Source organism: Peromyscus leucopus, chromosome 8b, assembly GCF_004664715.2.
Source record: "Peromyscus leucopus breed LL Stock chromosome 8b, UCI_PerLeu_2.1, whole genome shotgun sequence".
NCBI classification, from domain to species: Eukaryota; Metazoa; Chordata; class Mammalia; order Rodentia; family Cricetidae; genus Peromyscus; species Peromyscus leucopus.
The window spans coordinates 99,506,856-99,527,826 of NC_051086.1; the positions used below are offsets into that span (position 1 = coordinate 99,506,856).

Consider the following 20,971-nt stretch of genomic DNA (forward strand, 5'->3'; position numbering starts at 1 on the left):
TGTCATGTGGCCCGCACCCCCTTTATGAGCGCTGGCTCCCTGGAAAGGGCCGATGTGCATACCAGCTTTTGACTAAAAACAACTGAAGGGAGCAGCCAGGGCAGCCACGGGAGGGAACTGGGTCAGACTGTAAGCATGTCCCACTGTGGGACAAGTGGCGGGGCCTTGCTTTGGCATGTTGCATCAAAAGGAAAAACCAGCATTGAAGGTGGGGGTGGTCAGGGCCTCGTGTTAGCTGCTTTCGCTTCTATGACCTCACATTTCTCCTCCCCCCACGGGCTTTCTACCTCCTCTTAGAGGTAGGAGAGAGCCGGGGCGCTGCCACCATGAGCAAGAAGCTACGGCGTCTGTCCTTGCACCTCCTGCCCCTCTATGCATTTCTAGAAAAGATCCAGGCTGCTGGCACCTGGGCCAGCAAGCAGGAGCAGCCCGCCCTCCTTGGAGCAACAGCAGGCTCAGTTCCACATTTGACTCTTAATTATCTTTCCAGGTCTTGGTTATTAATGATCTTGGGCAGCAAGCAGAGCAGCCTAGACCTCTCACCTCCTCCCAGCCTCACCTGCTGCAACCTTCTCCCGCAGCTGCACACAGCCCCTGGTCAGGAGGGTGGGAAAGCAAGGCCCAGAAGCTGACGGCTGTCACTTAACCCTGTCACTGCTGAGTGTGGCTCCAATGTCACTCTCCCTTCCAGAGAGCTCTGTCGTCAGTGCCGACCTAGACTCACGACCTCCACCTGTTGCTGTCGCCTGGTTTTGTCTTGTCAACAGCCGTAAGGCAGTAAGTGATTAGGACCAGAACAGAGGGGGCTACCAATTCTTAGGGTGATCTGACTCTGGCCATAATGGAAATGTATCTGACCTTGCCATCTTCCCTAAAACAAAACTAAAAAGGCCCAGTTACCGTGGCCCCCACCCAAGCGGTGTGGTCACTGGAGACTGAAGAGTCAACATAAGCGACTGTAGCAGAGGACACTGGGCTGGCTCCAGGGGTCACTGTATCCTCCCCTCACTTCACCTCCCTCTCTGTCATGTGGAAGAAATATCTGCCAGCTTCCACCTCACCTAACCTGTAGAGGACAGCAGGGCCCCAGCTTTACATCCATAGTGGTACAAAGGGTCTGACTGGATCAATAATGCTTACCATATTTGGAATGGTGACCGATGCTCGCTCACTTCACAGTCATTGTTGGAGAATAGATGTAATTGCTGATGGGAAAATTTAAAAGGCTTTAAAAGATGGCAAGAGCCATCCTTACAGAGATCCCCAGAACCAATGACATATGACCATGAAGGGTAGTCAGCTGAGAACCCCAGAGGGAAGATGGGGGCGCTGGACAAATGGGCAGATTGTCCTACCTGAAAAGTGTTGGCACAGTGAGGCTGAACCATGCCCAACCCAGGACGGTACCTATGCCCACCTTCCAGAGACCATGGGCCAGGCCCCAGGCAAGCTTGACAGTCTCCCCAAATAGACCTTCTGCATCCCTTACCACTGTGACACTGCCATGCTCCCAGGGGGTCTCCTAGCCTGTCAAGATAGTCACTGTCCCTGGCAAGAGCCTCCCTTTTCTGGGAGATTGAGTGATGGACTCAATCCATCACCCTCAGAGCTCCCATAGTGAGCACAGTTGTCACGGAATAGGTGGAACTGGCCCTGAATACCAAACGGCTTCTGCTGCCCAGAACCCCTCCCTCAGCCTCACCTATTCCCACCTCACTCTTGGACACCCTTGAAGGCTTGTCTACACAGGGCTATCCACATGCTATAAGCAGATGTCCAGCCCAGAATACACCCAAGGCTGTACTGTGCACCCTCCAGGACGCAGAATGAGGCAGCCAGGACCAAGTGGGCTGTAAAACATTGCTTTAATGCTCCAATGAGAAGAAATTCCAACCTACTGGAGCAAGGGGTGGGATGGCCCCACCCCAACCTCCAGTTCCAATTTCTGTGTCCCTAACCCAAGGCCACAGCAGCCACAGCTAGGATCTGGCTGGCCCCAGGACAGGGACCCATTTTCACCTCCTGTGACTGCAAAACTTGGTGTGATGAGCAGGACCCCAGCCCACACCAGGACCCGAGCCTTCTAAGGTCACACACTGGCCATGGTAGACATCATCTTCACTGGGTCCGATGGCCAGGATTTCAAAGGAGAAGCCAGAGAAGTCCACGCTTGCCTGCCCACCAAACATGGCCAAGGTCAGCCACAAAATCCAGTCCAGCAGGAACCAGAGCAGCTGGCACCTCATACTTCTGATTCCAGGCTGGAGATTCGCCTCCAGGTACAGGACCTTGGGAAACCTTGTGTCCCACGGGTTTCTCTGCTGACCTCTTCCAGCACCCCACTGTCCCTGTAGCCTGTGCCTAGCCCCAGGGTCCTGCCTCTGTGTAATGGAGGCTCCCAGACTCCAGTGAGCCAGGGGCTGTGGCTGGCACAGGGTAGAGAATGGCGGCAGACAGCCCCCCAACAGAATGGCAGGTGGGTATGGGTGTGCAGGCAGACGTGCTGTCTGGGCTGCCAGGTGGCCGCCCCTGCCGGTACGCCCTCCACACAGGCTTCTCGGTAGGACGGCAGCCGCATGGACTGTGCCTGAACCAAGTGCCTGCAGGATGGCTGGCTTTGGGGGCAGGGGCAGGCACAGGCGTGACCGGCGCACCTGGCAGGCAGCGGGCTGGATCGAGTGAAGGCTTCTGCTACCGAGCTGGGTAGGGAAGCATGGCGAGGACGCGGGCCCCGGGCCCAGGCTGCGCGCAGCAGAGCCTCCCGCCGAGCCAGCTGTTCCGGCCTGAGCAGCGGCAAGTCGTCGGGCTCCGGGGGCTCCGGGAAGAGCGGGAGGAAGGGGCGCCCGGATCTCTCAGCGCGAGGGAAGGAGCTGTAGTGGCAGTGCGCGGGCAACAGGGGGCGCTCCGGGAGCGCGCGCCGCTCGGAGGCCGAAAGGTGCCGCCCCGGGTGCGCGACCTGCACCGGCCACCGTGCATCCCAAGCGTGCCTGCAGGGTGCTCGGGACACTGCGGGAGGAGGCGGCCCGCACATCGCGGGGCGGCCGGAGGGCTGCGGGGCCCTGCGCACTAGCGGTGTGTGGCCCCCACCGGGCGGCCCCCAGCCACTGGGACTCGGTTGTCCCGGAGGACCCGGGGTGGATGACCGTGGGCCGGAGCTGGTGGGAGCAGGTGCTCGGCGGTTGCTGCTCCAGTTCTCGATGGTGCGTGTGGCGCGGTCCAGGGAGCTGCTCATATCCGCGGTGTTCACCATGTCTCGAGCCGCCTGTAGCATCTTCAACACACTGGCCTGGGCTGAGCCTGCCGTAAGGTCCGGGCTGGGTGGCCGCGCAGGGCTGGGGAGGCTCTGTACCCCGTTGAAGCAGCTGTAGATGCCCTAAGCAACGGAGAAGAGATAGGTCACCACTGTCCCGGGCCATGTTCCAAGTAACAGCTTTTTAAGCCCCAAGTGTGTGCTCCCTGTGTGTCAGGCAATGTGCTACTCTGCAGATGAATGAAGTATCGGTTTATTCGTTCTAACAACACAAATGGCAGGGAGGACTCAAAGCCCCACCATGCTGGCAAACCACACGCCAGCTGGGTTGCTGTCCCTAACACTGAGATCCCTATAGGAAGAGGCAGGCACCTACCCTGCTGAAAGCCAGCAGGAAGTCCAGCTGGGGTGAGTTGGGCACGGAGTGGCGAAGTTTCCAGTAGACAAGGTGCTCCCAGGCAAAGACCAGCATGGCCAGCCCCATGGCCACCAGCAGCATGTAGAAGACGCCCGCCATGTTGTCGATGTCCAGCTTGCTGCTCATCACCTCGTTCTTCTCATTCTGGCAGATTCCTGAGAGCCACACGGTCTCCAGCTTCTGGGTCTCTCCTGGCAGAGAGTACATACAAGACTCAGGACCACCTCCTTTGCAACAAGCCCTACCAACACACTCCCTGAGCCTGGATAGAGGACGGTTCTACATCCTTGTTTCCTAGTGGGGACCAGTGCCGCAGAGGTGGAGCAGGGGCAGAAAGCAAGAAGAAAAAGCAGAAGGAAGCTAGCTGCAGAATTAATGCCCTTTGCCCGCCCGCTCCCATAAGCCCAATAAAGTCTTGGTTTTGTTGTTGTTTTGTTTTGAGACAGGGTTTCATGTAGCTCACACTGGCCTTGAACTTGATAGTAGGCAAGGAAGGTCTTAAACTCCGGATCCTCCTGCCTCTACCTCCCAAGTGCTGGGATTACAGGCTGACACCACCATGCCTGGCACTAAAGGCTTGCCGGTTGGTTAAATTTTAGCATTCACTCATTCATTCATCATTCATTCATTCATTTATTCATCATAAGATCTTTACACCGACATGCCAAGCTTGAGCTGAGCCCCTGCGGGATGACATTCTTGTTTGCTCTCATGACACTGAATTTATGGTATATAGGACAGTGCTTTGAGTTTAAGGGTATGGGGGGTTGTTGAGATTTATTTTTGTCTTTAATTGTGTATGTATGTCTATGCATGGGTATCATGTGAGTGCAGGTGCTCATGAAGGCCAGAAGTATCCACTCCCCATGGAGCTGGAATCACAGTCAGCTGTGAGCTGATGTGGGTGTTGGGAGCCACACTCAGGCTCTCGGCAAGAGCAGTGCACGCTCTTCACCACTGAGCCATCACTGCAGCCCCAAGGCATGGGGCGTGTTTTGTTTTATTTGGAGACTTTGAGCTCTTGATTTATAGTCCAGGCTGGCCTCAAACTCATGATCTCTCTATCTGGGTCCCCCTGGGGGCTACAATTACAGATGTCCACCCCCATACCCAGCACAGACAACATTTTACCTGCTAAGGATGGAGCTGTAAACTCAGAGCTTTCTCTGGGTTTAGAGCAAGCTGGGCTGGTCGCTCCAGCTAATGAGCCCTGCCAGCCAGGCTAGCCTGCTTCCAGCTTGGGAGTAGGCAGAAGTTTGTCCCCACTCTCAGGTAACCTCAAGATGACAGAAGAGAAATACTCATTGAGGAAAACCAGAAGGTGCCTGGGGACATTCAGCCACTCAGAACCCCCACCAGGCAACTGGAGTGCTTTCTTGCCTTCCTTGCCCTTTGGGGAACCCCCAGGTCTGGTCCCTGCATCCTCTTACAGGTCATCACTTCCTGAGGGCTCATCAGTCTTTCCTCATGCTTGCACCCCAACTGCCCCACCCGCACCCCCAGAGGCCTTCTCCTGTGCACACAGAAATGATGATGGAGATGCTGATAACCACAGGCTCTGTGGTCCACCCTGGTCCCTTCCTGGGCCCTACAGTTGTGGTACTCACCATCCCCCAGGAACTGCAGGAGTGCCAGGTCTATGGCCCGCTTCCAGTGGGAGTCTTTCTGCATGGCGATGCCATAGCCAGTGGTGGCAAAGACCTTGCCAGATCCGATGGTGACCAACTTGCAGCCCTCATCCTTGCCCGCCATGTAGTTGAGGACAGCAGCATCGTAGATGAAGGCGTCCAGCTTCCTAGAGACAGGCTGAGCCCTCAGGGCCAAGGACCCACACCCGTGAGAGGGAAGCACCAAACCCAGGGCATGGACAAGGGCCTGAGTACAGGAGCCTGCGGGCACCACCAGAGAGGTGCCCTTGCAAGGACCCCTTCCTCACTCCTCGGAGAGGACAGGGAACTCTCTGCCCTAGAATATTCCATCCCTTTGCTCATCCCCTTGTGCCCTCAAGAGCCTGTAACTTAACAGTCACCACCTCAAGCTTGGGTCAACACTTCACCTCTATTTCTGGCCCATATAGTAAATATCCACTCTGCCTCAGGACCCCCTGTCCCCTCCCCAGGAGTCCCACAGGCCATGCCAGCTCCACTGTCCCCACCTTAGGTCTCTAAGGAAGGGACACCTAAGGGTGCCTCCTGGGAAGACATGGAACCAGAGGAGGGCGCAGGACTGGGGACCCACCCCATCTTGAGGCTTGTGAGAGCATCCTCCACCGAGCGCTGGTTGAACTTGACCATGTGGGTGTGCATGTCACGGTAGTTGCTCCGAATGTTCCTCTCTGTGCTGCCATTGGGCACCGTGCCGAAACGGAAGGGTGGGTATTGATCTTGAGGCCGCTGAAACTAAGGCAGAAAGCAAGCCGCTCCCAACCTCTTCATCTAGCCCTCTGGGTCCCAGAACCCCAGCCCCAAGTCTGACATGCAGTCTTAGGCACAGTCCAGGCCTCCCCTGTCTTTTATAAATGGAAACTCAGAAGCCTGAGACAGAGGAAACTTAATCAAGGCCACTCAGGCTGTGGACCTGAGCAGTCATGGCTCCTTCTCCCCAGGCCCCCAAATTCTTCCCACTCCAGCCTTTGTTCCAATTCCCCAGACTGTCCTGTGTCTGCCCATCCACGGACTATCCCCACCCTCCACCTGGCTGTGGCCCAGGAACCTTCTTGTCACTAAGGCCCGACACAGTGTCGATGTATTGCTCCTGGATCATGAAGGCTGCCAGATTGGCCGTGTAGCTGGCGAGGAAAATAACAGCAAAGAAAGCCCAGACCAGGACCATGATCTTGCTGGTGGTACCCCGGGGGTTCTCGATGGGAACAGAGTTGTTGAAGACCAGCGCCCACAGCAACCACACGGACTTGCCAATGGTGAAGGATGGTCCTCCAGATTCTGGGGGTGAGAAGGTGATTGCTGGGGCTTCCCTGACCCACTATGAAAGGGCTCATAGCCTGGCGGGAGCCTCATCACGGGTCATTCCACCCTGTCCCTCCACCCAGGCCCACGGAACAGCTTACTCTTGCCCTTGGTGAGGTTCTGGTTGTAGCTGACGGGGCTGAAGTACTCGAACATGAAGACAGTGATGGCGACCACCGTGAGGCACATCACAAACATCATCACCCACACGGCAGGGCTGTAGGGTTCTGGGGACCAAGGCAGGTGGCTCAGAGACCTCGCCCTCCCCCATTCCAACAGTACTAGGCAGCAACAAATGGAGACGTGTGCAAAGGAGGGGCCCGGCAGCCCTGTAGGTGGGACCAAAGGTCCCCTGATCCTCCGGGCAGCAGGGCCCCCACAGAGTCCAAGGAAGGACAGCGTACAGTGTTCCAGGCTCCCTCCCTTCTCCTGAGACCACACATCACTCCACTCTAAATCTCCAGAGCTCCCTGGTCTCCAGCAGGGCCCATCACTGGGGAGGGTTCTGATCCCTCTGCCTGGGGTTTGAGGCCCTGAGGGCAAGTCTTACTCCACATCCATCGACGTGGGACCAAAGCCCAAGGCCCTTCAGAATCTGACTCCTGGACTGAGAAACCGTTGCTGTCTAGAACAGTTGCTCCTTTGCAGGGAAGGCCATCCTAAGGGTGGGGGTGACTCTTCCCTGACACTCAGAGAGGGTGTGTGTGCGCATGTGTGTGTGTGTGTGTGTGTGTGTGTGTGTGTGTGTGTGTGTGTGTTTCACCCTGGCTGGCCTGGAACTCACACAGATCCTCCTGCCTCTGCCTCCCAAACGCTGGGATTGCAGGCATGCGCCGCCCCTGTCAGCTCTATGACTTTGTTAAAGCCACCCAGCAAGAAGGGACAGAGCTGGGGTCTCACACCAGCCCAGCCAGCTCTCAGCCCTTCCCCGGTCCTCACAGCTTCTCTGAGCCACTTCATGCTACAAGCCCCACCTGACACCTCCCCCCCCCCCCGGCACTTTGGAAAAGGAAGGAACGTAGTTGTATGTTGTAACCCTATAACCTGGCTGGGGGTCTGGCACCGTGGGGCTGACCCCCAAACTTCAGGGTTCCTGATGGAGTAAGAAAAGCATTAGCGTCTATCTCATGCTCCCCACATGCTTCGTCCTTGGTCCATGGCCCAACCCGCAGCACAGCCTGTAGCCCGCCCGCCAATCTGTCTTCACATCCTTCCCAGTGGCTCCACTGGCGTGTCGGATTCTTTTGACCCCGACCTGGCTCAGAACCCACCAGTGTTAGCACCACTCCCTCCATGTCCTCTTCACTTGCCTCCCACCACCCTCTGAGGCTCTCAAGGTCAGCATGCTTGGCTTTAAAGGTCCTCCCCAGACTTCACCTTTCCACTCATACCCCCCACAGCCACCCCTGGCTTCTTGTGCCCAGAGCCTTTCCTGGCCACCCAAAGCTCACCCAGGAAGGCTGAGGGGGAGACGGTGCCATTGCTTCTAGCCACCATCACACTGATGCCGGTCTCCACAAAAGGCACAGAGAAATCTATAATCTCGGAGCGCTCCTCATTGATGGTGAGGGAGCCGATGGCCATGTCTGCCCGCTTGTAGTATACCTAGGGGGCAGGAGGGGATTGAAGAGATCCCCCAAGGACTTCAGCCTTCTCCCCAGTCCTCACCGAGGAAGAGCATCCAGCAGGCACCAGCGGAACTGGCTACTCCCTCCCTGAGTCCCCAGAGCTCAGTTTCCCAGGACTCCATCACTGCAGAGCCGACAGCCCAATTGCACAAGCACGTGGCTGGGGGAAACATGAGCTCTAGCAGCGAGCAGGGTGGCCCCAACTGAACCCGGGGTTGAACCTGGGGTTGACCTACCTCCCCGATCATGCCGTTCCACACACCTCGCACCCGCTTGCCGTGTTTGCCGTTGGTCACCAGGTACAGGTCATAGGAGAACTTGACCACCTTGGCCAGCTTCTTGAGGATGTCGATGCAGAAGCCCTTACAGCAGAGCTTGGTGTAGGGGGTGATATCCCCGCTGCTGCAGCCGCCACCGCAAGTCAGAGCCTGCCACAGATCTCAACCCCAGCTGTTCCCCCCAGCCTGGCACACAGACCCCACCCCTCCCCCAGCACAAGACACACACGCAGCAGCTGACCCACCCATGGTAGCACCCAGCTCACACCGGACCTGAAGGTGTGGTTGCTCTGTCTACGGCAGGGCACAGTGTTGGGTACGCAGCCACCAGTGCCAGGGTCAGGGCTTTCCACAATGACAAAGGGCCGTTCTTCCAGTGTGGCCACCGTCAGGTGCCGGCTGTCCACCACAGGCTGCAGAGAAGTGCTGTAGCGAGGCCACACTGGGTACTTCATGTACAGGACGCCATGATCCCAGCGCCCCACCTGCAGAGGACAACCTGCCTCAGCCAGAACCTGTAGTGCTGCTCCCCACCCCCCACACTCTCTAGACAGGGCTTCTGGGGACCATCTGTCAAGGCCACGAACCCTAAAGATACCCAGGGCAGACAGATTAGGGAGGCTTGGACAGAGGCATTTGGAAGACAAAAATACAGGCCAAGGGCTGACCATGGACACAAGGGCATGGCCTCCCCATAGCCTCCTCCAGGTCCTGGGCCCTGTGATCTCCAATGTTGTCACCACATTGCTGCTGGCCCAAACACCTTCCTAAGTCTCAGACTGCCTCAACAATGCTCACTTCCCCATGACCTCAGCATAGTCTTCCACCAACATTCGCCCCATTTTGTCACATCCCCCAGCCATCCGACACATCATTTCACAGCCTTTTGTCTACACCAGGTTAGCACTCTGTCTTACTGGGCTCTTCCTCAATCTTCTGCAGCCCAACTTAAACATCCCATCTTCAGAAATGCCTTCGCTAGTTTCTTCCTTTGAAAGCAAAACAAATTCTTGTCTTCCTCTCCACACACTTGCTGTTCTGGGTTGTTTTGTTTTGTTAGGGGGCAAAACACGTTCTCACCATGTAGCCTTGCTGGCCTGTGACTTGCTATGTAAATCAAATAGACCAAGCTGGGCTCGGGTTTGAAGCAATCCTCCTGCCTCTGCCCCTTGAGTACTAGGATTACAGGCATGAATAATCACCCTGTGCCTGGTGCTGTTTTGCATACATCTGTACCCAAGCACTGATCTTTCCTTATTCTGCTTATTTACATGTCCAGCTGGCCGGCTCAGACTTAGGTCACTCCTCTAGGGTCAGGACTATGTGACAGAAATGCTTAAGTTCAGTAGTGCAAGGAAAGCAGGGTGTCCCAGGAGCCTGGGGGAATGGGGGTGTGTGACCTAAACCATCTGGGAGGCCTCCAAGGTTTCCCAGTGAAGGAAGTCTCGGCTGAGACATGAACAGAGGGACTCTGCTCAGCTGTGGGGAAATAATAGGAAACAGAGGGCCCTGGGCTCACCCCCATCTCACCATCTCCCAGAGGCGGTGCCGGTTGAGGGCGATCACAACCATGGTGGGCTGGACCAGGTACCCACCAGGGCTGAAGGAGAAGTCTCGGCCCTCCCAGGTGACATTCAGTAGGTGCCTAGGGAGGTGAGGCAGAGAGATGCCAGGGTGTCCCACCCCAGGATGTGGCTCTGCCTAGGACATACCCTACTACCACCATCATAAAGCATTTGTGTGCTTATTATTTTTAAAAGTCTCCCTGTGTTGACCTCATGGATCTTTCCACATCCTAAAACCCGCTGTTTCTTTAGATAAGGATGCAAAGACCCAGAGTCCTAAAGGAACTTGACCTAGCATATGCTAGTGGGAGATAGAGGGAGAAGAGAGAGACCAGGAGCCCAAGCTCATTGCCATTCAAGTCCCCGAAGTGTCCTACATGATAAGGGTAGGTGCTTACCTGTAGAAGGCCTGCCTGGCAGGGCTGACAGGTCCGGGGTGGCTTCGGCAGTCCCCAGCCGGGGCAGGCAGGGTACCGTACTGGCGTCGGTAGCTGTGGGCACCGAGGGCCAGGATGGCCACACCGTCGCGAACCTTCTGGCGCAGGCTAAGGCGCCAGCTCTCGGTGACCACACTGATGAGGCCCACAGGGAAGGCTGCCGGGGGCGCGTCGGTGCTCCCCAGCGCCAGATTAGGCACCAACCACACGTGGCCGGGTCCCACCAGGCCGGCCAGTGCCGCCTCAGCGAAGAGCACCTCGGCCTCCTCGCGGGAGCAGTAGGCCACCAGCACGGGAGCATCGACCTGGCGCAGCAGGCGCTGAGTGCGCGCTCGGGGCCCGCCCGGGCCCAGCTCCAGTGTGAGCACGTCCAGCAGCCGCCAGCTCAGGTAGCTGGCGTCGGCGACGGCGCGCACGCCCTCGAGGAAGAGCGCGTGGCCCGGGTGCAGGCTGGTGATGACGGCGAACGCGCTCCAGTCGTATTCCTCCAGCACCTTGAACAGCACCTGCAGCTGCTGCTCCAGGGACACGCCCAGCTGCAGGAAGGCGGAGCCAGGCTCCTGGGGACGGGGTGTGGCGGGCCTGAGTGGGGGGCGTGGCGGAATGAGCCTCGCCCTGCGCCCCAGCTCCCACCTTTTCCTGCTCCTGAAATCCTCGAGTAGGGGGTGGGGAGGCTCAGTGTCCCGGGGAACCCCTGCCCTGTGGCCCACTGGACTCACCTGGAGAATTTTACAAACTAAAATCCCCGCCCCTCAAGCTGACCCTGCTTGAACAACCGACCAGAAGCCTCAGCACCATCAGTGAACTTATTAGAAACCCAGAAGTCCTCGCTGTACCCCAACACTTATGGCATTCAACAGAATTTCGGGGTGATGCCTGGAATCTGCCTGTGAGCAAGCTCTTCTGGGTTCCCCCTGAGCCTGCGACTTTGAGAAGCACTGCCCAGACCAACTGAATCAGAGTCTTGGAATTGTAGCTCCAGGCTGAGCGCTCTCGCCAAGCACCTTGAGAGCTGAGTCCCGGGAGCTGATACCCAGCCCAGAGATAGATAACAGGAAAGCACCACCCTGCCCATAGCCTCAGGAGCGAGAAAGTTCCTCCTTAACGCCACCTCTACACCCCAAAGTCCACAGCCACTGCAAGCTTCAGTGAGTGGTTTCCTCCTAAGGTCTCCTTAGAGCACTACAGCTCCTCCCAAGAGGCCTCCTCACTGTCATCATTACGGTCTTATTTTTTCAAAAGGGGAACTATAGGCCCCAAGCCCAAGTTCTTCAATAGACAAATTTCAACTAAAAGAGAAGCAAGCTGTGGTGGCACATGCCTGTAACCACAGCACTTGGGAGGCCGGAGGGTTAACCACAAGTTCAAGACCAACCTGGTCTACAGAGTGAGTTCCAAACTGTAGCCCAGGCTACAGAGTGACTCTCTGTATCTCAAAGACAGAAAGTGCAAAGGTGGAGACTTTGAAGCTGTAGCCACCAGCCACCAGATGTGAACTTCATTTGGCTTCTGATCCAAGCAAACAGACTTAAAAATAAACACCTATGACATTTATGAGGCAGTGGGGAAATGTGGGCACTGGCTGGATATTTGAAGAGGCCGAGGAATTTTTATTATTTATTTTAGACGTGATAATGTATGGTGGGTTTTTTTTTTTTTTTTAAGGCTTTCGTCTGCTGGAGATACACACTGAAATATTTATGGGTGGGATGATAAGCTGTCTGGAATTTTGCTTCAGTTTACCACTGCAGAGGGAGCGATGGCCAGGGAGGAGCATGGGAGGGGAGGGGTCAAGGCGGACGGAAGGTAGGTGGTGTGCCTTTGTACTCTTTCTGAATATTCTCAAAATTCTCCGAGATGAAGGAGCAATGAGGGTGATGCAAATCAAGCCAGCGTTCCCCGATCACCCTCCCTGACCGACCCTTACTGAAAACAAAGCCAACCGCTTCCCAAGTCGTGAGTCCCACCTCCTTCTCCGGGCTTCTCTCTGATCAGCGATATATCCCTCCCAAGTCCCACTTAGCCTCTGGCCTCAGAGCAGACACCATTTGTTGCAGGGTTATATCTGACCAACACCCAATCCGAACAGACCCTGTGAGACGTCTTCCCTGGAGGCATCTGTCTTTCCTTCAAAATGCCTCTGTCACTTGCAATTGTATATGAATCTGTGTTGGGCGCTTTCTCCCCAGAGGATCAAGTGTGTCTGTCTCTCCCATGCCTGGAGCAGAGACCTGGCCCTGTTGTGCCTTCCCCTACATATGGATGCTCAGTGTCCAAGGGGTCTAGGGCCTGACCAATGAGAGCTGGGGAAGCAGAGTAGGTAGCCTGGCCATCACAGCTGGAAGGCCGTCTACCCACCTCATCCAGACACAATTGCAAAAGCAATTGAAACACTGATAATCTGGATCGAGGGAACATTCTCCCCACGGTATCTTCCCCTTCCCTCATCACACCTTCAGTCCCAGCCAGTCCCAGTTCCCGAAGGTCTAAGCTGCTCCCTAATCCAGACTCAACCCTGGACCCCAGCTCCAGCCTAGCTCTGGGCTCAGAGAGGAAGAGGCAAGAATTTAGACAGGCACCTTGGGGGTTAGGACCACAGCAGAGCCTCCACTGATGCTGAGGATGGGCACGTGGGTCTGGGAGGAGACGAAGTCCAGTAGCTGGGCCACCGCCTCAGTGTCCACGTTGTCTTCAAAGACGATGCCGTGGACACGGGCAGCACCCAGAAGCCCGCAGATTTGGGTGAGGATGCTGCTGGGGTTGGTATTGTTGACGCCAACTGTGAGTGGCTGGATCTCCAGAGGCAGGTCTAGGAAGTTCTGAGGGGTGAGGCGAGTGCGGGCCTGGGCCTGCAGCGGCCCAGAGCTGCCAAACACCACTGCCACCGTCACTGCCTGCTCTCTCTGCCCTGGGCCCAGCCCTGCCCAGGCACCGAGGAGGGAAGTGAGCAGCAAGGCTGGCCCTAGGGCCCCACCCATGTCCACTGGAGGGTCCTGCAGAGAAACCAGGGCAGGCATAGAGAGAGAGAGATGGACAGACAGGAGGCAAGGACCAGAGAACACAGGGCCAGAGGACAGAGAAGAGAGAACCTCCCTCCACGGGAGAGGCAGAGATAGACAGACAGACACAGACAGACACAGAGAAAGAAACAAGTTAGCTGAGCATCCCCAGGGCACCTTGGAGAAGCAGCAGCCAGAACAAGGCTTGTCACCCTTATCTATGAATAGCCAGAAAGATCATAGTCCCCAAACCCAGTTATCTGAGTTCTGCCCTAGCAAAGACACTGAAATGTTTGTGTGTTGTTCAAGAGCCCTGATCTGAGATGGACAGAGCTGAGTTCAAATCAGGAATGCCACCCACTAGCAGTGTGATCTTTAAAACAAATAAACATGATTCATTACAAAATTTCGTGAAGGGGATTAGGGATTTAGCTCAGTGGTAGAGCACTTGCCTAGCAAGTGCAAGGCCCTGGGTTTGGTCCTCAGCTCTGAAAAAAAAAGACAAAAATTAGGAGATTATGTGAAGACGTGTGTGTTTTTGTAGGGATCTGTACGTGTGTGTGGGTACCTGTAGAGTCAGATCCCCTGGAGCTCTAGTTTCAGATAGTTGTGAGCTACCAAGCGTGTGTACTAGGAATCCAACTAAGGTCTTCTGCAACCACTGAGCCATCTCTCCAGCCTCAGCTGTGTGATCTTTGAGAAGTCACTTAGCCTGTCTGAACTTTCAAAATAGAAATCCAGCTATTCACTGCCACTAGCAAATTTTATGCTGGAGGCGACAGTTCCTCTGCCAGATAAAGACAGGTAGCTCTGTGGCACCCCCACAGCCCAGTCCACTGGACAGCCGAACTGAATCTTGCATCTATCCCTCATCAGAACAAACACTACTGCTCAGTGCTCTGCTTGCCCTGGAGCCAGCCCTGGACCTCTGCTGTGTGGCTCTGCCTGGCAGATCCTCTCCTCCAGAGCTTGGATGTCTTCGACACCTTCCCTTCAGCAAGCTCATTTAGGACAGCCCTCTAAAGCAGAGTGGTCAAGGCCAAGTCGCTTGGGTTCAGGACACCCGAAGCCCTGAGGTGTCCAACTTACATCGGCTCTTCACATCCCACTGCTGGTGTGTAGGGTCTTTTTTACATCTAACCAAGGACCCAAGTGTGTCTGTTACAGATTCATTCTGGATCAAGGCCAGAGCCCGGTGGGTAAGAGAAACATGTCTCCTGGTGCCCACAGATGCAGCACATGGCCACCCTCTCCAGCCTCCTCCCATGTCTAATAAAACCAACCAGGGGGAGTCAAAGAAGAACCAGTATGGGCCTGCCACTCCAGCCCCCATGCAGGAGATTTGTACACCATTGCCACAGAAATGCAGAGTGAACCCAAACATCTCACCCAGACACCCTAGGGCTAGGGCTTGGGAACTCACAGGACAGCCCTGGCTCCTTCCAGACCTTTCCTCTGCTCTGCAGGCCACTACATCTCTCTCTTCCTTTTGTTCCAAGTCTGATTTCTTACATGACACCCCTTCAGAGGCTTCCCTCCAGAGTCTCCTGTTCTCTCTAAGGAAACGGGGCAGCAAAACGCAAGGATCACCAGGGATTGTGCAGGAAATTTCTTCTCTTTGCTGAAAAGATAGCTCTGAAGGAGACCACAAAAAGGAACTTTTCAGCTATGAAGTGTGACTCGGTGCACAGATCACCTTCTGTGAATGATGAGATGCTAACATGGGGAGACATGGTCCCTGCTCTCCAGGAGCTCAATGATGATGTTGGACCAGCAGGATGCTATAAGCTCCTCCCATCTCCTTTTTTTCTAAACTTACTTCTTTTTCCCTCAGACCCTGGCATCCCTACTCCGCTCCCAGCATACCTTCTCGCAGCCAAGGCTCCAGCACTTGCTCACATAGGTATAAGGAGCTGATAACAATGGCATGTTATCATTGACAAACAAAATGAAATGTAACAGGTCAGGGCTTTAAGCTAAGGTGTGAGGTGGTAGAAGTTTGGGCTAAGAAGAGAGGATTGGGGGCAGAGGAAGGAATGCTGTAGACTCACCAGAACCGGCGAGATCTCCCCATATCTAGGAATGGCGGCTTGGAAGCGTGATTGAGTGTGGGATGGGATCCTAATCACCACACCATGTGATGTGGACTATATCGTTTGCAAAGGGCAGGGTCATGCCCACTGCTCCTTTGAAGACCTGTGTGCTCATCCAGTTCTAGATTCCTCCCCGTGGGGAGCCACGAGCTTCCCCATCTCTGCCTCCTAGGAATGGGCTCTCTCTACCCGTGCCGACCAACGCAGTAGTCCCAAGCACACATAACTTGAAATACTTCCCACTGAAGTGAGGCATGCTGTCGGCACCAAGATACACTGGATATTGGAGATGGTGTGAAGAGTATGTAAAACAGTATGTAAACTACCTCGATAATATTCTTTTTATGTTTGTTTTCACGTGGCTTGTGTGTGTGTGTGTGTGTGTGTGTTCAAATGTGTGTGTGTACATGTGCATGTGGAGGCTGGAGGCATCAGAAGTCTGCCTGGCTTACTCCTCACCTTATGCATTGAGGCAGAGTCTTTCCTTCGAACCCAGAGCACTAGAATTAGAGGCAAGCTACAATGCCCACCCAGCATTTACATGAGCTCTGGGAATGCAAACTCTGGTCCTCGTGTTTATATGGAAAATTCTTTATCCACTAAGCCAGCTTCCCAGCTCTCCTCAATGATATTTTTATATTCACTACATGTTAAAATAATGCTTTGAATATACTGAATTAAAGTATGCTATTAAGCCAGGCATAGTGGTACACATTTTTAATTCCAGCACTTGGGAGGTAGAGGCCGGAGGATCTCTGAGTTAGGGGCCAACCTGGTATATGGAGTGAATTCCAGGACAGCCAGGGCTACAGAAACTCTGTCTCAAAAATCCAATGACTAACTAAATAAATAAACCATACTATTAAAATCTTATCTGTTTTTCTCTTTTTTCCATATTAAACTCATAGTTTTATTCAGGTTTGATTTTTAACAAATGTGTCAAGGAGACTGCCTGAAGGAAAGGTAAAGCCCGTGGGGGCAAGGCCCTCCCAGATGCCCGAGGAGGGATCATGCTCCCGCTTCTCACCACAACTAAAGGGACTTGGGAAGAGACAGACAGGGAAGGGGCTGGTCCCCAGTCTGTACAAGTGGTGCTTGGGGGTGAAATGGACGACAGGGGACCAGACTAAGGATAAACAGGGTAAAGGGCACAGGACCATTTGCCAGAATCCACGGCTTTCCGACTCCAGTCTGAATTAAAAAGAGGAAAAGGGGGGACCTAAACCACAAGCACCCCAACTCCCTTTCCCCACCACGGCTGTGAGGGAAGTGGCAGGCAGCTTCACCAAGGCCCTGGCTCCCTCACTCCAGGCCAAGGGAGCTAGGTGAAGGACAGGGGCTCCCCGACAGTTTGAAAGGGTGAGGAAAACCAAAATAAAATGTCAAATAAATTGTACAGGAGTCCAGCCAAGGGCCCAGCTGGGGGAGGGACCCCTGTAGGCTCAAGGATCTCCGCTGCGGTCGCCGCTGCCGCCTCCACCCTGGGAACCAGTTATTCTATTTTCCATTTTATTTAATTATTTATTGATTTTGAGGCAGGGTCTCACTATGTAGCCGCTGCAGGCCTAACTCACTGTTAGAGACTAGAACTCACAAGAGCTCTGCCTGCCTCTTCATCCCCAGCGCTGAGATTAAAGACGTGGGCCCATCACAACCGCCTCTTTCCCCTTTTATTAATGTTGGCACCACAATTTTTTCTTCTTCATGATAGTGTTTCTCTGTGTAACCTTGGCTGTCCTGGAACTTGCTCTGTAGACCAGGCTGGCCTACAGCTCACAGAGATCTGCCTGCCTCTGCCTCCCGAGTGCTGGGATTAAAGGCATGTGCCACCACCACCCAGCTGGTACTAGGAATTTTAAAGTCACACATGTGGCTCCTGTTTTATCTCTTCCAGGGCAGCATGAGTCTGGGGGAAGGGCCCAGGTTCTCCCCCAACTCCGAAGGGGGTGTTCCTTGCCAGCTTCCCTCCAATGTGAAAATATCCTCCCAGATTAAGGGTAAAGAGGAGGGGAAATCAAGACAGGTTGTAAGAGCTGTAAGCCCAGCATCCAGCAGATCTCTGAGCTGACAAAGCAATGTGACAGGGCATCTCCCACAAGAAACACCCCATTCCATGTCCCTGGTCCCCAACCTCTCCTCCGCATCTGCTTCCTGCCCTCCTCCTAACTGCTAGAACTTTCACCTGGTCCCTGTGACAGAGGTCAAGCAGGACAGCTTCCCACAAATGAAGTCCCAACGTCCAACAAGCTAACCTAACCCACTGTCTTCTCCTCCTTGGATACTCACCCCTGCTAGACTGTGGTGTGTGCTGTCTTCATCTCCAGGCCTTGCCTCCTGCTGTTCCTCGGGCCAGAGAAACCTCTCCCTAACAAAATTCTGTTGTCTTTCAGAGTCCAACTTAAGTCCCTCTTCTATAGGCTTCTGCCCTTAATCTTGATTCATCCTCTCTGGACCCCCAGGAAAAGACAGGGTTTGGGTTCCTCTGCTCTTTCCCTGCAGGGTGTGGAGCCCCGAGCTGGTTCTCCTCAGGTCCCCCACCATCACTGGACCTTTGTACATCCCTGATGACACTCCTTGGTCTTAAAGCAGTGTTCGCTGAACCCCTGGTCCCTAAGTACAGGGGAGAGGTTTGCAGTGGCCAGTCCTTTAGGACACTCTTGGAAGGTTCCATTACCCCCTACATGTTAGGGAACTTTCTCTTCTGCTTCCACCAACCCCTCAGTCACACACAGGCTCCTTGACAAGGCCATGCATACGTATAGCACATACACACACTCACTCACACCCGGGACACTAACGGCTCCCCCACTCCCAAGGCCTAGAAGCTCTGGTTCCCCAAAGCTAATATCACCCACCTAAGCTGCTGATTCCTGCCAGTGGGAGACCCTCACTGATATGACCCCCTTCTACCATAGTCCCCTCCCTTCACTTTTGCCCCATAACAGCCCAGGCACCTGGAAAGAGACAGCCCATCTATGTTGTCCACACTTGTGGGGACACTGACTTCTGCCTCTTCCACTACTAACTGCCCCCTCCCAGCTGATTCTTCTCAGCCCCCGGGGGCGCCCCGCCCCCTCCCCTCGCAGGAATCTTACTCTGGGGCTGTGAAGTTCGGGGTATTTTTAGGCCGGCGATAAATAATTCATAGGGAACGTGGCATCTGGCTGCCCCTGCAGGAGGAGGGGGCGCGAGCACCGAAGGGCCACCATTACTCGCCGCTCAAGGACACTCGCGATGCGGCGGCGGCAGTGGCGGTGACTCCGGGCGCGGGGACCCGCGCCACGCCTCCTGGCGGCCAAATTGAGCACCATGCACTCCTCGCCCCCAGCCTGGCCACTGCCCCCTGAACTCTCTCTCCCCAGCCAGCACCAGCTCTCTGCTCCAAGTCCTATGACCCCCAACCCACTGCCTCAAGCTAGGTCTGGATCTCAAGCTCTTGGGCAAGGGGTGGCCAGGTTAGCCTGGCAGGCGGGCCTGTGGGTCAGGACCCAGTCTTGGTGGCCCTCCAGAGTGAATCCCCAGGCGTCCAATTTCCTACCAACCTGTCCCTTTCACGTTCTTATTCTTAACAAGTTTCGAAACTAGCTCAGAGGCAGGAACTGGACCTGCTCCAAAAAGCCAGTAGGATGGCATCTTCTCCAAATACGGTCCCGTTCCCCCACCCCCACCCCCCGCAAATTTTCTCGTAGCTGGGGGGAGGGTGAGTTGCTGATGGGGCCAGGACTGAGGGTGCTATACCAGATGTCCCATTGGGAAGGGAGGGCTGGGAAACAGAGTGAGCAAATGGGGTCAGCGTCCCCAGCGGGCATTTCTGCCTCTCGCCCAACAGGACTTTTGAAGGGTCGCCAAACACGCCCTTGGGGGATTTGCAGCCTGCTAGGTGCCTTGGCCTTTGGCAGGCCTCCCCCTGCCCGCCTAGGCCAAGCACAAATCGTTGCCTTCCGCAGCCGGAGATTAAGGCTTCTCCTCCCAGCCGTCGGGGATCCTTGTTGAAGCCCCAGGAGACTACAGCCTCCAACTGGTGCTTCCAGGGCACAGGCTCTCCCGTGGCCTTTTCCGCCCACCCTCCTTTTGGAGCCCGCAGAGCCCGGGGGAACCAGGGCGCGGGGGATCAGCGTTCGGGCAAATCCTGTCACTCCAGAAACCCATTGATCTCGGAGGTCAGAGGATGGAGTATTAGGAGCTCCCGGGGGAGGGTAAGGAGAAGAGTGGGAAGCGGAGGGCTTGGAGAACTCACCCTCGTGAGGGGGTCGGTGGATAGCAGATGCACGCAGCAGGTGCCAGTAGGGACCAGCTCAGCAACTGCTACAACCCCCTTTCTGCTCTCCGAGCTCTGTGTCCTTTCCAGCTCCCTGCGCTCTGGTTGAACCCAACCTCGGTCCTAGGTCCTGGCCCCTGAACGGTTCCTTGCCCCCAGCGGCTTCCACCCGCAACAGTTGGACCCGGCAATCCAGATTCCCGCGTCCGAGGACTGTGTCCAGCCTGGCCGGGCCACCGCGACAAGCGAAGGGAAGGAGACTCAGCGACCCTAGGGACAAACGCCTCGGGCTCTCCACCCGCGTCCTTCCCTCGCGCCCGCGGCCAGTCTGTCTCCCAAGACTGTCTCTCCTCGCCTCCTTTGCCACCGAGTCCACAACACCGGTCTGGCTCTCGAGGGTCCTGGTCCCCCTGGCCCCTGACTCCCCGATCTGGGAACTGGCGGTACAGTCTCGGGTGTCCCGCGTCTGTCTCCACCGTCCTTGCCCGCGCGGCGCCAGAGCCCCTTAAGTTGCCTGCGAAGTTGGCGCCCCCCGCCACCCCACCCCCCGCTCGCCGCCAGCCCCCAGCCGCCACTCACCCGGGGAAGGGGCTCTGCACCTACGCCCAAAGCCCGCTGCCGCCTCCCGTGCGATGCTCGTCCCGGCGAGCTGGCACGCCGGCTGTGCGTTCGGCGGGCACCGGAGCCGGGAGCGGCGGGACCAGTGAGGATGGCGCGGCCTGAATGCCTCCCGCCCCCGCGCCCGGCCCGCGCCCCGTGGCGGGGCTGTGTCCCGGGCTGCGCAAAGGCTCGCCTCCGGCTCTTGGGGCTCACCAGCCGACTGTGATGGAGCTCGCCGCCGCCGGTCGCCTCCGCCCCGCCCTGGCCCGCCCCAGCCGGCCACCGGTGCCCCCCTGGCCCTTCTAGGCCCCTCCCTGCCAGCCCGTGCTCCTAGCTGCCCCCTCTCCTCTCTCCTGCTCAGGGACCCTGTCCCCAGACCTGATACTCAGAGGCAAGGGCAGCTTCGGAGAAAAACACCAGCTTGCCAGGAGCCCTGGGTTTGAGCCCTTAGTTCCCTAGCTGTGTGACCTTGGGCCAGT

At 56.0% G+C, this 20,971-nt stretch overlaps 1 protein-coding gene across 5 annotated transcripts; it reads right to left on the reverse strand.

The window, feature by feature from the left end:
- Nucleotides 1-1,846: 1,846 nt before the first annotated feature.
- Grin2c (glutamate ionotropic receptor NMDA type subunit 2C) lies at nt 1,847-20,736 on the reverse strand. 5 transcript variants are annotated; one of them, XM_028889653.2, is made up of 13 exons: nt 20,472-20,736; nt 13,122-13,535; nt 10,504-11,102; nt 10,071-10,185; nt 8,814-9,025; nt 8,499-8,664; nt 8,086-8,239; nt 6,736-6,861; nt 6,381-6,610; nt 5,907-6,067; nt 5,276-5,463; nt 3,627-3,859; nt 1,847-3,373 (listed from the first exon to the last, which is right to left on the reverse strand). In XM_028889653.2, the coding sequence occupies exons 2-13, from the start codon at nt 13,518-13,520 to the stop codon at nt 2,243-2,245; spliced, it is 3,714 nt and encodes a 1,237-aa protein (XP_028745486.1). In that variant the 5' UTR covers nt 13,521-13,535; nt 20,472-20,736; the 3' UTR covers nt 1,847-2,242. The 5 variants fall into 5 exon arrangements, with proteins under 5 accessions (XP_028745486.1, XP_037057311.1, XP_028745488.1 ...); XM_037201416.1 differs by lacking the exon at nt 20,472-20,736 and adding an exon at nt 19,872-20,412; XM_028889655.2 differs by lacking the exon at nt 20,472-20,736 and adding an exon at nt 17,921-18,649.
- Between the last annotated feature and the right edge of the window lie 235 nt (nt 20,737-20,971).

Coding starts and splice junctions, on each gene's coding strand:
- Grin2c (XM_037201415.1), bottom strand. CDS start 13,559: ATGCCTGCCCTGGTTTCTCTGCAGGACCCTCCAGTGGACATGGGTGGG. Junction 6,611..6,735: donor GAACCTCACCAAGGGCAAGA/GTAAGCTGTTCC, acceptor TCTCACCCCCAG/AATCTGGAGGACCATCCTTC. Junction 3,860..5,275: donor CCTGCAGTTCCTGGGGGATG/GTGAGTACCACA, acceptor ACTCTCTGCCAG/GAGAGACCCAGAAGCTGGAG.